Source organism: Phlebotomus papatasi, chromosome 3, assembly GCF_024763615.1.
Source record: "Phlebotomus papatasi isolate M1 chromosome 3, Ppap_2.1, whole genome shotgun sequence".
In the NCBI taxonomy this organism is placed as follows: domain Eukaryota; kingdom Metazoa; phylum Arthropoda; class Insecta; order Diptera; family Psychodidae; genus Phlebotomus; species Phlebotomus papatasi.
In genome coordinates, this window is record NC_077224.1 from 58,451,095 (window position 1) to 58,466,713 (window position 15,619).

At 33.3% G+C, this 15,619-nt stretch overlaps 1 protein-coding gene across 1 annotated transcript; it reads right to left on the reverse strand.

The window, feature by feature from the left end:
* Positions 1-3,650: 3,650 nt before the first annotated feature.
* On the reverse strand, positions 3,651-9,044 carry LOC129807007 (trypsin-1-like). The gene is made up of 3 exons (XM_055855951.1): positions 8,676-9,044; positions 8,140-8,606; positions 3,651-3,973 (listed from the first exon to the last, which is right to left on the reverse strand). Exons 1-3 carry the CDS (start codon positions 8,891-8,893, stop codon positions 3,885-3,887), a joined length of 774 nt encoding a protein of 257 aa, XP_055711926.1. The 5' UTR covers positions 8,894-9,044; the 3' UTR covers positions 3,651-3,884.
* Between the last annotated feature and the right edge of the window lie 6,575 nt (positions 9,045-15,619).

Here is a 15,619-nt window from a genome sequence, read left to right on the forward strand (position 1 = left end):
AATGACAGATGGACTGGTAAGTATACCCACTTTTTTTCTTACAAATATTGCATTAAAATTATTTTATTTAATTGATGATTTAATTTTATTTAGTAATGAAGAATTTAATTTGTCGTAACTTCACCAAAAATGGAGCATATAATTGGGATATTTTTTGATAAAAATAATTTTATTGAGCTTATAAAAGTTTCTTTTTCACAAGTGAGTTTAATAAACAAAATTACGCCGATTTCAAATAGGAGAAAGGCTCATAACTTTAGACAGTTTCTAAATTGGGACACTTTGAGGGTAAAATTGGGCACTATAAATAAATTGATTAAAATGATGGATTTTAATTCCAATATTTGATGAATAATGAATCATATCTAAATATTTGTTCTTTTTTGAAGATTTTAACACTAAAAACGTTGAATTTTGAATATGATTTAAGTTACAATTTCTTTGTTGAAAATTTAGTGTGAGCAATTGCTTACGGTTACGACAAATATGACGGAACTTTGTGTTTACTTCAGTCTTGTTTAGCTGTGGTGAAGTACTATCAATTTTTCCTTGTTGTTTTTTTTTAGTGATATTATTAAATTTTCATTGAATATTGTTTTGTTTCGCATTAATGGTGATTTATACATTTGATCTGAAGTGAGATTTGCCTTGTGAATTAGATTTTTCGTGTGAAAATTGAGAAATTTTCTAAGACATTCATCAGTGAGAAGATAGTCCTTATTTTGGACAGGTGTTTTTCTCTAGAAATTCCGTAAAGTTTTAACTTTTGTGATGACAAGGTGTTATAAATGCCTGGAGAAACAAAGGTGCATCATTTCTATGAACGAGATGCAGTGATAAATGCCTTAAAAGGCTCCCGGAAAGGCCAGGGAATGAGCGAATCCGAAAACTTGGATTACCGAAGTCAGCTCACTTTAATAAATGATATAGCAAATTTCTGCGCTTCTTGTAACATTCTACGGTTCCCTTACATAAACAGGAAGAGGACTTGGTAAGATAGGTTTTTGAAATGGAGAACAATGGGCATTCTTTTGAGGTGAATTACCTGTCCAAATATACGACCAAGTTGTCCAAAATAAGAATCAAATTCACCTCTACATATCAATTCATTTTTAAACGTATTAAAACTAATAAGACGATAAATAGCTTGCCAAGATTCTAAGCAACCCTTCTGAAAAGAGAGTAACAAAAAAATCAATTAGTATTGAAAATATCGCACTTCAAACTTGGAACATCGATGCTTATAAGCAGACTGTCCAAAATTATGAGCCCTTACCCTGTGTAGGGGAAAGTGGTCTGCCTTTGAATGCGGCAGCCTTTGAATATTGTAATTTTTTTCATTTTTCTTTAAAGCATAAATTCTTTTCTATTAACTATTAGATAGCTATTCATAATCCTCACAAGTCATTGAAAAAATGCAGACCCTAGCTCTTATTTTCTAGGTGCTAGGGCAAAAAAAACGAAACTAAGCTCTAAACTGTAATTTTGATGTTCCACAATTCATGTGTTTTTTTCATAATCAAAATAATTTTTCGAACAAATCTTCTATTGTGAGTCATAGAAGGTTATTCTTGGATGATATTTCTCCAAATACATTTTGATTCAGATGAGACAAATTTTGTGGGTGATAAAAGTTTGCAAATATTGCTCTGCGGCAGCCTTTGAATCTTGATGTTGTGTGCCTTTGAATCCTCTCTTTCCATACATTGAAACATCTGACAGCTTCCTGTCCAGGAGCAGAATAGAACTCCTACTTTGGTCTGACGAATTTCATACAAATACTTATAACATGCTTCCTTGCTCCGGCCGGTATGTTTCAAACTGACAATTGTCAACTTCAATGGCGTTTTCTTACAAATTTTTAAGTGAAAAACAGTGGTTCAGAAAAATGTAAAAAATGTTGTTGTATAATGACTTTTGACTACAGTGATGGTTTTATTGAGTGCATTAGGGTTCATGCTAATCAATTATGGGCCGTTTAATGTAACAGCCCTAATATTCTCAGTGAAAAATTAAGATTCAAAGGCTGCCCAACCACATTCAAAGGCAGACCATGCAGGCTGCCTTTGAATATATCGACATCACATTTTCAAGTTGCTCACCAGGAAAAATTGAGGACTTGCGAGTCCTGAATGGGGTAAGCATATAAGCTTAATGAACAAGAGAATTTTTTGGTGTAGTGCAAAGTAAAACTCATGTTGTAGTTTACTCTGAAAAAAATCTCAAATTTTGAACATCATTTTCCGTTCAAAGGCAGACCACTTTCCCCTATATATCTCAAAATCGCAAAAATGAAGTTACGACAAATGCTGATTTAACTGACGAATTATATGAATCTGCTTTTATGTTTGAAATCATTCTAACCAATGCATTCTAAATTCTAAACACTTTACAAATTGTTTTAAGACCATTAGGGTAGTGGCATCACGTTACCTAGTGCCTTACCCCGCTTAATACAATTCCAATTGTGTTTTATTTAATATTTCAGTGTAAAAAGGAGACCGGGAAGGAATCAATTAGGAGCAGAATTAAATAATGGGGTGTTATAGTTTTTCTTAGAAAGAATATTGAGCAAACTACTATTTATTCAGAGTAATTAACTCACTTCCTATTCATTGAAATGTTTATCAGTTCGATTCAGACATGTTTTTCACAAATTGTAGGCAAAGAAAAATTCCATTTGGCGGCTAATCTACCCCGGTCTCCCCTAAGAATTCTGATGCAAAATGCAAATAAAATACTTTGATTTTTCATTTCTAAAATTTCGCAATGTTTATAAATTACCAACTGAGTCAAGGTAGAATTAGTTGGGCCGTGGTAATAAGTGGTGCTACTACCCTATTCATAATGAGTTGTTCAAACTCCTTCTTTCTCCAGTAAATCTGGAAACAATAAATTATAACTTCCTTTGCAAGATGTTAAATTTAAGTGTGAAAGATTGCAATATTCTCATAAATTAATGCATGCCGAAGCGTTACAATGGAGGCTGGTGCTGTAAAAGAAAATTCTTAGGATTATTGTTTATTTATTCTAGTCAAAAAGATAGACACAAGAGAATCAATTTTCATGTCATATTCCGCTGGTCACAGTATTTAAGTGGAAAGACAGACTGACGCTGTTTTTGCTAAAGTGGCAAATAAATGTATATAATTGTGGGTGGAGGTGAAAACTACAATTTTCCATCGAAATGACTCACATCATCGTGAAAGCGTAAACAAAGTATCACTGGGGGAATATTACTAAAGTGCGACCCTGAATATCAATTAAAATTCAATAATTTTCTCTCATTTTGCTGAGGAAAAACGATTTATCACTTTTTGAGTTGAAGAATGACTTTGAGGTGGTTCTTTGAACTCGTACGTGAGCCAAAGAGGAGCCGGAAAATCCATCAAAAATCTTCTGGGGCAAGACGATGACCTGGCAGAAGTTTGTGGGGAATCCCTTCGTACTGCAAGACTGATGGATCCCTGAGATTTGCCCTCCGAGACGTTCCTTTTTTTATATTTTTTTTTCTTGGGCGGCTGTAAAGGATATTTCTACCATTTGGGATACATAATATTTTGATGAGAATGCAGAAAACAATCGTAAAAATAGATTGTGGGAAACCACAGAGGAATTGTGACGACCCCAGGAAGGAAAAACAAATTTAATGATGGTTTATGAAAAATTTCCTTTTTTCACAAAAGTTTATTCAACCCTTTTTTTTATAGCGCGTTATGTCAATATTTCACAAATAAATATATATCTCAAACGTTGAATCTTTGGTATGTTACAATTTTCAACATATTTGTTGCTATCCTTGGATGGAGAAATCAATGAAGGCGTCAGCAGAAAGGTCAATAGAATCTTGCGAAGGGTACTTCCTGGGTGGATGAACGACCCTTTTAGATACCTGCATGTTTCCGGATCCATTCTCTCACAACGGCTGATTTTGCATAAACACCAGGATGGCCAGGTAGAGCACAATCAGCACCTAAAGATGACAGAGACAAATTGATATCATCCCCAAATTAAATATTCTTAAATGTCTCCCTAGATGGAAAATATAATTTGGTAGCAATTAATCTTGCTTGAAATATCTTGATTGTGCTGATGAATATTCATAAATTCTATTCAATTCGCGAAATACCGGGCTATGTCCTATGTTGTTTGAATTATTAAATTTTGACGGACACCTAGAAATTAGAGAGTTCATGAGTTCACCATAAACGCTTAAGACTTTGCAGAATACTTGAACTTCTTGAACTTTTCACTAACAAAATTAACTCAAAGGAGTTGCAAATTCTAAAAGAGAATGAAGGAATTAGTATACAAATGATGGCTTAATTGAGGCTCAACTTTACTTTCACTTTACATTTTTTAATCAATTGGCAATGTTTTAATTTAGCAATACTTGAAACTTTGATTGTAGTATGTTAATTTAACAGATGTTAATTTTATTGGGGATATAAATATAACGAAGAAGTTCAACCATTAAAAAAACCCGTTTACTAAAATAAATTAACAAAAAGAACACTAGTTATGATTACTTTAGAAATATTGATGCTGAGTAAAATGATTAACAAGAGAGTTCATCGAATCCTAACGGCGAATAATGGGTTTTTAGTTTAGTTTAGTTTAAGTTTATTGAAAAACCACGAAATAGGCTACAATCCTCTTACAATTGCGTGGCAAGGAAAAATAAAAGAAAAAAAATAGAAAAAAGAATGTGAGGAAAAAATGTGTCAATACTAAATATTATCAAAAATATTAGAGAAACCCAGCCTGGAAATGCCTTTGAATTCCCAAGCGAGAGTCACGAGCCTCACGGGGAAGTGCGTTATACAAAGCTACTCCTTTAACAAGTTTTCTATATTAAGAAGATATTATTATTATTAATCGTGTCGAGAAGCCTCGTAGTCTCGACAGTAGATTCCGGGGACTGTCCAGGAGCACCGATTTAGTTCCGAAAAAGCCCTAAATACGCGTGGAGGTTCCTTACTTGCTTCTTGAAGATATTAAAGCACCCGTGATCCAAGTTTCATAATTTTTAGTACATTAAAAAATTAATAAAATTATTGATATTGCTGGGAGATCTCAGTGGCGCAATAGGCAAGACCGTTTGCTCATGGGCGGTGAGATCTCTGACTCGACTCTCACAGCTGTGAGTTCGAGTCCCGTCCAGTTCAAGCAACTGAATGTCGAGAAAAAATATTTTTCACTGTTATAAAACGTAATAAAATGCACCGCCTCTGCCCAAGAAACCTTCAGGAGCACGGAAGAAGCATTCAGAACGAGGAAGGCACGTGGCACGTTCCTGGGCGATCTACGATCAGTAGATTCTTCCAACACGATGCACATTGTAATGATTGCATTGTAATACCAAATAAAGTGTGTCGATGCGATTAAATTGGTATTGCAATGCGTGCAATATCGGACACAAGCTTTTCCCGTTCTTCCAGAAATTCTTTAAGACTCTTTAAAAAATTTCGTTCATACCGGTGATTATTTTTGCTTTTCTGCCACTATACAACCTCTAGAAAGTGAAAAATCTAGAAATTTATAAAATTTTGATAAACATAACCAGGTGTCCGATATTGCCAGCCAGAAATGTGACACAATTCTCCTATCCCTAATTTGTTTTACTAGTTTTTGTACTATGATTCGTTTCTAGTTTTCTAATTATTATTTTTTTTTTACAATTGGATTTTAATCACATTATACAAAACACCACGATTATACAAAAGCGATGTGTGGGATAAAAGAAATTATATGAAATTAGTCAACTGGAATAGTTCATAAACTTTTGCCAAGTGTGTCTTGAGAAAATTGCAGCTGCGTGAAATTGCCCCACGATCCCCTACGTGACTTTATAATATTTATGTACTCAGAAAATTGTAGAATATAACGAGAATTCAGATTCTTCTATGATTCGATTCGTAATTGCATTTTATAAATTTTTAAAACCTTTCCAATGCTGCCATTGCATTTTGTTCTTCGCCACATAAAATTCAAGAAATGCTTTCAAAAACTACGATCATATTGGTGTTTTAAAATCACGTACCTAAGTAGCAAAAACTACACAGAAAAAAAAGATTGTAAAATTGTTCGTAAATGTTTGTGAATTCCAACTAGGGGCTTACGAAATTCTCGTAAAACGTATAACCCACAAAAAAAGTTCGTAAAAGCTTGTACTTTCTTCACAAACATTGTTTAAAAGATTTATCACTTGATAAACATTTTTTATACTTATAAAAACATTTCTTCATTTCCGTAAACATACAAAAACTTGTTTGTAAAATTTTGTCGTTTTTCGTAAAGTTTTGTCAGATAAACAAAAATTTAGGAATAAATGTTTGTGAAAGAACCAAAAATGCTAGTCAAGTGATGATATTATGAACGAAGTTTGTGAAAAGGTATAAACATTTACGATCTTTTTAATGGATTAACGCTTTGGTACCGCATTAAAAGTTTCAGGTAGGAATTCAAAACATTTACGAACAATTTTAGGAAATTTTTTTTTTGTGAGTAAGTTTTAGGGCAAAAATATTTGTGATCAATAAATGTAATTTTGGTCAGTAAAATATTCAATTTTACTGAAACTGAATTTTTATCTTTATAGATATCTTTTTAATTTCTCCTTTAGCAGCAATATTCCAATATGTTCATAAATACATTTAAATAACTTTATTTAACATTTGATATTAATTGATTTGATATTGATATTGTAACACAAAATATATGACTAATGAAGGGATTTTCCATCATCGTTTAATCCCGGAGATTGAAATCGACGCTAAGACGGCGATGACCGCATGGAAAGGTGCAAAAAATATGAAAATGAAATGAATAAATTGAATTAAATTGAATTTGCAAATTGCTATTTACTGATAATCTACTACCCAATCGTATTACGATTACAAACGTATTAAAAATACTACGCAATCGAATTTTGTAGGTCTCATGAATAGACTAAGTCATACTTGAGACCCTTCAAAGTCATATTACTGAGAATAGGGAATCGTAAAGAAGAATTACTTCTTCAAGCTTCTAACCATTTCTAACCGAGAACTTCTTCAAAGACTACCAATTTTAAGCAAAATCTAGTATTGGCACTGCTGTATTTGGCATACTAAATACTTGGCGTGTCAAATACTTTTGTCAATCTGGTCAAAAGATTATTTTAAGTAGATTATGTGACAACAATGTTGCAAATGCCTCAAACGAATTTATTTTGAGCGTGATTATTCTGTTTTTGTAATTGATTAGAAGTGTCCCAATACTTCTACAGAGAGAATTTAAGTGCAATTTCCAAAAGCATAATCCCTTCAAAATTTAGATGGTTTTTTTAAATGTATTTTTCCACTGAGGAATTTGTGATTTTGCTAATTTTTCTATAAATTTGTTTCGAACATTTGCTCCTCGTAATATATGCATTAATAAACGTCATACATCAATAAACGTAGTGTAAAATAAAGAAAAAAACATTAAATAATCAAAAACTAAGAGGAAATAGTATTTCTCAGTGATAATTGTCACAACGAAATTTAAAAAAAAAAGGCATAGAAGAAGCATCCCTATTAAAGAGTCGATCTCCTGGGCAGTTCACAATGTATTAACTAATTCTTTTGATAGAAGAATAATTCTAATGTACGAAAGAATTTCTCAATATGATTAATTTTAATGGTCATAATTCCCCTTTCAATTAATGGTCACCTTGACGTCGGCATTTCGATATAATAACGTACATCAATTTTGAATTTTGCCAAACTAGTAAAATTTTAGTAATCCTGCTGACGTAATATTCTAAAACGTTAAAATGACATGAAACACAATTTAATATCGTGCTTCTAATCATGCAATGCCACTTGGGTATGGACATTTTCTCCATGAGATATGTTGCATTGTTATTATCAAAATCCGTAAATTTACTTGAAACTTTTAGCGACACTTGTCGGATGTATAATGAACTTCTCGTGTCTTAAAAAGTTGTAGAACACTGAACAGCTTTTCATTAACAGTCGAGATGAACCAAAACGGGTAATTACATTATAGAAGAGCAATGAACAGTTGACATTATAAGGCAAGAAAGTTTCTTTTTTTGCGAAATGAATGCTAAGAAAAGAATAAAGATTCTAAAATTAAACATTTGGGACTTACCCCAGGAGACAACTCCCACGTGGCGACCCTCACAAACAAGTGGTCCACCGGAATCCCCAAAGCAAGCATCCTTTCCCCCGTCGATATGTCCCGCACATAGCATATTCTCATTGTAAATGTCACCGAACTTTGAATATGCTTGATGACATATTTCAGGATCGAGAATGTTAACTACAACAGCTCGTAGGCTTTCATTAGACTCTGTGGAATCTCTAGTCTCGCCCCATCCTGAAACCTTGCACCTGCTGTGGAGTGCAATAGGTTCCCAGAGTTCTGACAAATGGATAGGTTGCTTCTTGTCGTTGAACTCAATAGGACGTTGCAGGTGGATTAAGGCAAAGTCCATATTGACGGTTGAACTGTTGTAGTCAGGATGATTAAATACTTCTTTGGCTTGAATGACTTCTCCACCTCTAGCATGATAATTGGATCCAACTCTCACACTGAAGTATTTGTCCTTGCCTCCCCTGTAAACCAAAGAAAAAGATTCTTAAATTTCGATTTTGCGGAAATTAGCGGGAAATTCCAAGTTTTACTTTGTGCAATGAGCTGCTGTGAGAATCCATTGATCAGAGATGATGCTGCATCCGCAGAGGAATCGATTGCGATACATGAGAGCTCCTTGATACGGAAAATCTTCAATATTTGCAGGATATCCACCTACGATTTTTCCATCTCCATTTTTGTCCACTGATGACGTAGGTGATGCCAGGACAGATAGGAACTGAAGAGTGATTGCCAGGAACAATTTCATTTTGTCTCTATCACTTTTTTTTTCGCTTTCTGCACAAATGAGCCCGATTGTTCTTCCACCTCAGAAGACAACTGATGCTTATTTTGGATTTTTTCCCGCTTTTTATACACATTTTTCCCCATGGTCTTCGTGCCCAGTTTTGTGACTCTCTTTGATAAGGGTCCCTCGGAAATGCAAGCACTTTTTTCGCGTGTGCAAACAGATGAAAAAACTCGCGTTTCAATGATTTCTCCTCAAGTGAGAGTTTTAATTGTTCTGGGTATTAATGCCAAGTTCAACCTGATAAGACAATTCTCCAATTGTGATGTCAACGATAAGGTTTGTCTTGACTTTACACCGTTAATCGTTCAAGATGTTCTAAGTATACATTTCAAAATTATCAAAAATTGAAATTTATTCTAATTATAATTCAAACTGAGACTTAAATCCGGATGATTGTGGATTTATAGTAACTGAGTCTTTAAATGAAAGTTTTCACCTGAAATTATCGAGAGTCAAGTAGAAATTGTTCTTAACTCGGGATAATCCCGACTAGAGGTTTAGCCCAGTTTTGCAATGTCTTAAAATCCAGAAAAGCAATTTTATTTTTTTTAAGTTAAAATCTTGCCGGATACGAAATTAGAGAAGTTAAGCAATATGACTAGAGAGAGGTTTTCAAGCTTCGCACATACTCTGGCTTTGAACATTTTATATTTTTTCCCATGCTTTTTTTTTAATGAATCTAACCTATTTTTCAAGGAATGTGTAACTTAAGACAGTGCAATACCCAAAATATATTGAAATTATGGCACATTCATTAAGGGAATCTGGGAAATATAATAAAGTTTTCTAAGCCAGAGTGTGTGCGAAGCCTGAAAATCTTCACTTACAAGCCTTAGGTCTGGAGTCCGTGAAATAACTTTGCGCTTCTTCACTAAATTAAGGATTTATAAATACAGTTTGGAAGCAATTGAAGAATTTTGTTAAGAAATTTTTAATTACAAATAATAATTAATAATGTTTAACATTATTAATTAATTAATAATAATTAATTAATAATGTTTTGTCGTAATTTTCTGGGTTTTATTTCATAAAAAAGCCCAGTTCATAGAGTCAATCCGAACATACCTTGTTAAAGGGACTGAACAATTTGCAAAAAATAGCTGTAAAATGCATAAATTAAAATAAAGTTGATATTATCAATAAACTTTTTTCTACAAAATAAATATTTTTGTTCAATTAATTAGCAGTTTTGCCAGTAAAAAAATCTTTTTAATCTATGAGATTTCTATACAGTTTTAGATGACGAAAGGAAAAAACAACGGAGAAATACTTTCGAATGTAAAGTCTTGTACTTCTTCGTGGTTTTCTCTCTCTCTTTGACCATCTCAAACAGTGAGAAATTCCCAAAATTCTAAAATAGACATGATTCCAAATTACCCCATCTTACCCTACTAACCGAAAACTAAAAGCTTTTGAATTACAAGCTGCTATGCGGTATCAGCAAAGAATTTTTATTTACTTTAGTCATTCAATGATGTAGGAAAAATATCTCGACAGAGTTAGATAAACATCTTACTGTACTTTCCTCTCTTCACAGAAATTTAAGCAAAAGTCACGCCCGAAGTTGCACGGAAAGTTTGACATCGTACCGATTTTTATAATTATTTTCCAGCATTGTGTTTACTGATTGAAACTCTAAGTGACAAATTATTTTCTTTGTTAGTTACACTATAAAAATAAATGGTGTTTCTTTGAAATGGTTTATTATAAAGAATTAAATTCATAAAACTCGTTTTTGATAGTATCTCATTTTTTTTAATTTTTTAAAAAAATCTTTTGATAGATTTTTTTCTTTTCGCTTTAGTCATCTATTAAAATGTATATATTGGCCTCAATTCTGAGACCAAAATCAAAATTTCAAGCTGTCAAATATTCCCAAAATCAGGATTTCGTATTCTGATGCGAAGTATTTATGGAACTTAAAATGTCTTAGCTAAGAACCAAGATTTCAAGATTTTTCACACTTAACGAAACGTCACTTCTGGCAATCTGTTGAATTTGTTGAAATTTCGTCAAATAAATTGGGAAAATCAATTATAGGACGTATGCAAACCAAACTTTGTGACCTGTGATAAACCAAGAAATGCTGATGCAAGATGTGATTATTTTGTAAGTATCCTCAGGGTGGTGTACTTCGATATCTACATCTAGGAATACGTACCATTTTGATTAAATTACAAGGTCAAATACAGTATTATAAGCACCTCCGAGAGGTTCTTGGAATTATTTAAAGAAAACAAGAAATTGGATGTCTTGAAATCTTGAAATATTGGTTCCAGAATTACAAATCTTGATATCCACGCGGTTTTTGTCTTGGATTTCAAGATTCCAAGACATTTGACATCTTGATCTTAATCTCAGAATTAAGGCTATTCTATCGCCAATATATCTACTGGATTATTACCATTGCTTATCCAGTTGAAAATTCTAAATGGTCAATAAAATGTTTAAATTTGAGATGTCTGATTTGAGATGTATGCCAAATTATTCAACATTTCAAACTACTAGTTTCCAAAATGGTATATAATTTTTTATGGCTCCGGCACACCTATTAGATCAGGAAAATTTCATGAAGTCAAAATTCGACTCCCTTTCTTTCTCACACGCTTTGCTATGTCTATCTCATTCTCTCTTACTCTTCTTCTTCTTTTAAACATCACACCAAATTCAATTTAGCTCAATCGAATTTGAAGAGCAAAAGAATGAGATAGACATAGCAAAATGTATGAGAAAGAAAGGGATGCGAATTTCGACTTCACGAAATTTTCGTGATCTAAAAGGTGTGCCGGAGCCATTAAATTTGACTTTGTCCAGATTTCACGATTATTATGTGTCAGACATTTAATTTCCTTTGTCCAACTTCGTCTGCACCGCTTTCAGAACCGAGTTATTTGGGGAAAACGATAGAAAGCTCTGTTCACTGCGCTGAATGTTATGAAAATTTAATCCAAGTCTTTATTCAATAGTTTTTCTATTTTTTTTTTTTTTTCAAAAAATAGAAAAAATGCTGATCGATTTTAATTCATCAGAAAACATAAGCATTTTTTGTTCGAGAACTGCTGACCGGTTAGCATATTTTTGCTGATCGACTCAGCAAAAATATGCTGAAAACGCTGTTTTTTTCTAGCTAACTACTCTCTGGATAATTTCTCCAAATGTTGAAACTCAAACTTGAAGCTGTTTTAAGAAAAATGTATGTTCCGAATTATTCTCACCTGGATCAAACCACGTTGTATATATTAATATAGGTGATGCCTTGAATTAGGTCTAGTCTCAAATTATCGGTTAATGAACAACAAACATGACATCTGCAATTGGCACTGTTTGGATCCCATAAAATACCATACGTTCCAATGTAAAAGTGCCGTTGACACCGAAATCCTCGAAAATGTCGTTTAATATGTTCCAAAAATTCGTATATCCATCACGGACGGAGTGCACTAAAATGGGTAAATGGGCCAAAGAAGCCCATAGAGCAATTGATGTATGTTTTCTGTTACAGAAATAACAAGTGAATGGATATAACCCCGTCAAGGATAAGCACCCGGTGCTAAAAAAATTCCTTTCTCAAATTATTCTTCTTCATTGATTTAGATGCATTCCACGCTTAATAAATTCACTCACTTTGCACTAACACTTTGTAAATACAACATGGAAATTAATCCCAAAAGTCGCGAAAAGTGGGTCAGAGTGTTTGGGAGCTCGGTGAAATAGTTGTAATGATCAAAAGATTATTTACTTTTGCATTGGCAAATGCATAAAATATTTTTATAATTTTCCAACGTATTATCAATTCCCTCCCAATGACAGACGTTGCAAATGCATTCCAATAATATAAATTATTTCAAATCACCAGGCGCCCCCATTTCCGCATTTGTACAAAACAGACGCCGATTACGACATGATTGAGGTACTTTTTTCCCTCTCAACACCAATCGCTTCTCTCATTAACCTTTTCCCAAGCAGGGAAAATGGGGTAGAGGTGATTGCAATTTCATGACTAATCCAATTGTTGCGTAACTTAAGTTGGTTTGATCATCAAACATCTGGAACAAGGATAAGATAGTGTGGTTGATTGAGAGTACATCCATTATCCTTTTCTGTCAATACGAGAGAAATGGGATAATACCTCCTTAAAATGTTGGGACAGATGATATCAAGGAAGAATTATATCCTCCAAAAAAGGTTATTGCCCTTTCTCGCAAAATTACATTTATTTCTGCGCCATTGTCTGATGGATAATTAAGGAAATACTTTAAACAATACCTTCAAATTTGAAGCTGATTTTACCATTGGATGCTTTATCATTCACGGTTTATGCTGTGATTGATGAAGCCCAATCCTCTATATCGATTTTATATTTTGAAAGGAATGTATTTATTCTCACAAATTGTGAATTAATATCGGCTTTGTACTGATTATTCAGTCCCAGCGAATGTGGAACAGTACCCAAAAAAACGGAAACGCCTTAAAAGAACGGTAACAAATATCGACTTGAAGTATTTAATCAAGATATCCCATAGTGACCGATAAAAAAAACATAAATCTCTGCTATTCAATCGAAACTTTTCAAAGATTCGTTCTATTGAAATTTTCTATTATGCCCTATCAAAACTTTAAAATATATTTTGAAGATTAATTTTGTAGGGGGAAGTGGGGCCCCTTTGAAATTGAGATTTTTGTCCTGTTTAATTAAAACTGAGCCATATCATAATGCAATTTAGTTTCTCAATCTGTTTGTCCAGCTAAATTCTATTACGATAAAGCTCAATTTTATTTAAAAATGGGTGAAAAATCTCAATTTCAAAGGTACCCCACTTTCAAAGATGCCGCACTTCCCCTATTTTTATTATAAATCTAAAACTTTCAAAAGGCGATTTAACACTAAACCTACCGATCGTTTTTTGTCGTTTTTCTGTCAAATGCCAAACCGCGGTAAGGTAGGATACTCAACAAATTTGTCTTGGAAAAGAGCGAGAAATTAAAATTTAAACACTGAAAAATATATGACAAGCATATTTTAAGAAATTAATAAACCTTGATATTGACATTGTACCGTTTAAATATGTGTTAATTTTAAACCGGTCAATTTGACCGGGTCTTGGTAGGATTAGTGATAATTAGGAAAATATCGCTCCTTGGAAATTACAAGGGGTCAACTCACTTTCTTGCGATTTTGAGATTCTAATGCACTTAGAAAGAAAATTAAATAAATTTTCAGATGATGTCATTAAATTTCGTTTTTAGAAAACTTTTTCAAAATTTTATTCTTTTTGATTACTTGCATAATTTTGTTTGAATAAGTAAAGTGGCACAAAATATATTTATCGTTCAAATTTTTGTGAAACAGGAGGCTAACTCAAACCAGTTAATCCCTTGTCATTCTAATTTCAGCAAAATTTGCACATCATTTAGAACGACAAGGAGCTAACTCATTAAAAAAACATATTTTGAAAGGTTAAAATATAAAAGTTTCGATGTTTATATTAGTGCTCATACAAATAGAAAAGAAATAAATTGTTTTTGTTCAGTCATTAAATTGAGATACTTATTTACACAAAGTTGAATCTTTAATGCTGTCTCCTGAAAAATGGCCGAAAATTAGTTGGCCCCTTGTAATTTCCAAGGAGCGATATGTAAATTTCTAACAAATGAAGAGCACAGCTTCTCAGCTTCGCGAATTACTCGAACTCGTGCCTAACTCCCTATCACGTAAAAGTTGTTTCGAATAATTTACAATAAAACGTGTCGCTAACTAGTTTGAGCGTTTCGAAATATTTTAAATTAAGCCATTTTCTAATCATTTTCCAAAATTGTTAGAGATAATTTTTGAATAAAAAATATTTAAAAATCCTTATAGACCTAGTAGGTTCCGGGGGCCTAGTAGATTTCATTCCAGTTACTATTCAAATCCGTTTTTAGGCCGCTTCTAAGCCACTGCGGTGTCATTGCGTTCTGGGTCTTTGTCACTGTACCTACAAGTTGGAGGGCCGAGAGAGTCAGTCTGGTCTAGAACGTAAAAGAAGAGGAACGTGTGGACTTGGGTCTCTCGGGAGAATCTGTCTGGGTACATAGAAGGTGTGGTCGGTTAATTGCCTTAAGAGAACCCATTGCCTCTCAATTCTTCCAACCTAATAATCCGATCGGTAGTTTACAAGAGTTAAATTTGAAAAGACAGAAATTAAAAAAACTCAAATTTCAATTCATAGGGGAATGTAGGCATGGTTCGCACGGAGTGAACCTTCAAACGATGTGAATTTTCTCCTCGTTTGTAAAAAGCTGACGTACCATTTCTTTCTTCGTCTCATGAGCCTAATTATTATCTATCTTATGGCTAAGAAAGCTAAGAAATCACGAACCAGCTCTTTGTAAACAAAGAGAAAATTCGCGTTGTTTGAAGGTTCACTCTGTGCGAACCATGCCAACATTCCCCTATATTCATATTCATATATTTCTCCTCAATTAATGCTTGGTTGCGTATGCCGTCGACGTACTATGACCGATCTCATCAGGTAAACTGCAGAAACCACAGAATGCTGATCATATATGCTAATATTTATACAGATTTAGGGTAGACGGAGGTATTATCGATCAGGTAAGGAAATGATCAACTTTAACAGACAAAAAACCATATATATATATTCGTATTTTTGAAGTCAATCCTGTAGATGTCCTCTACAAGAT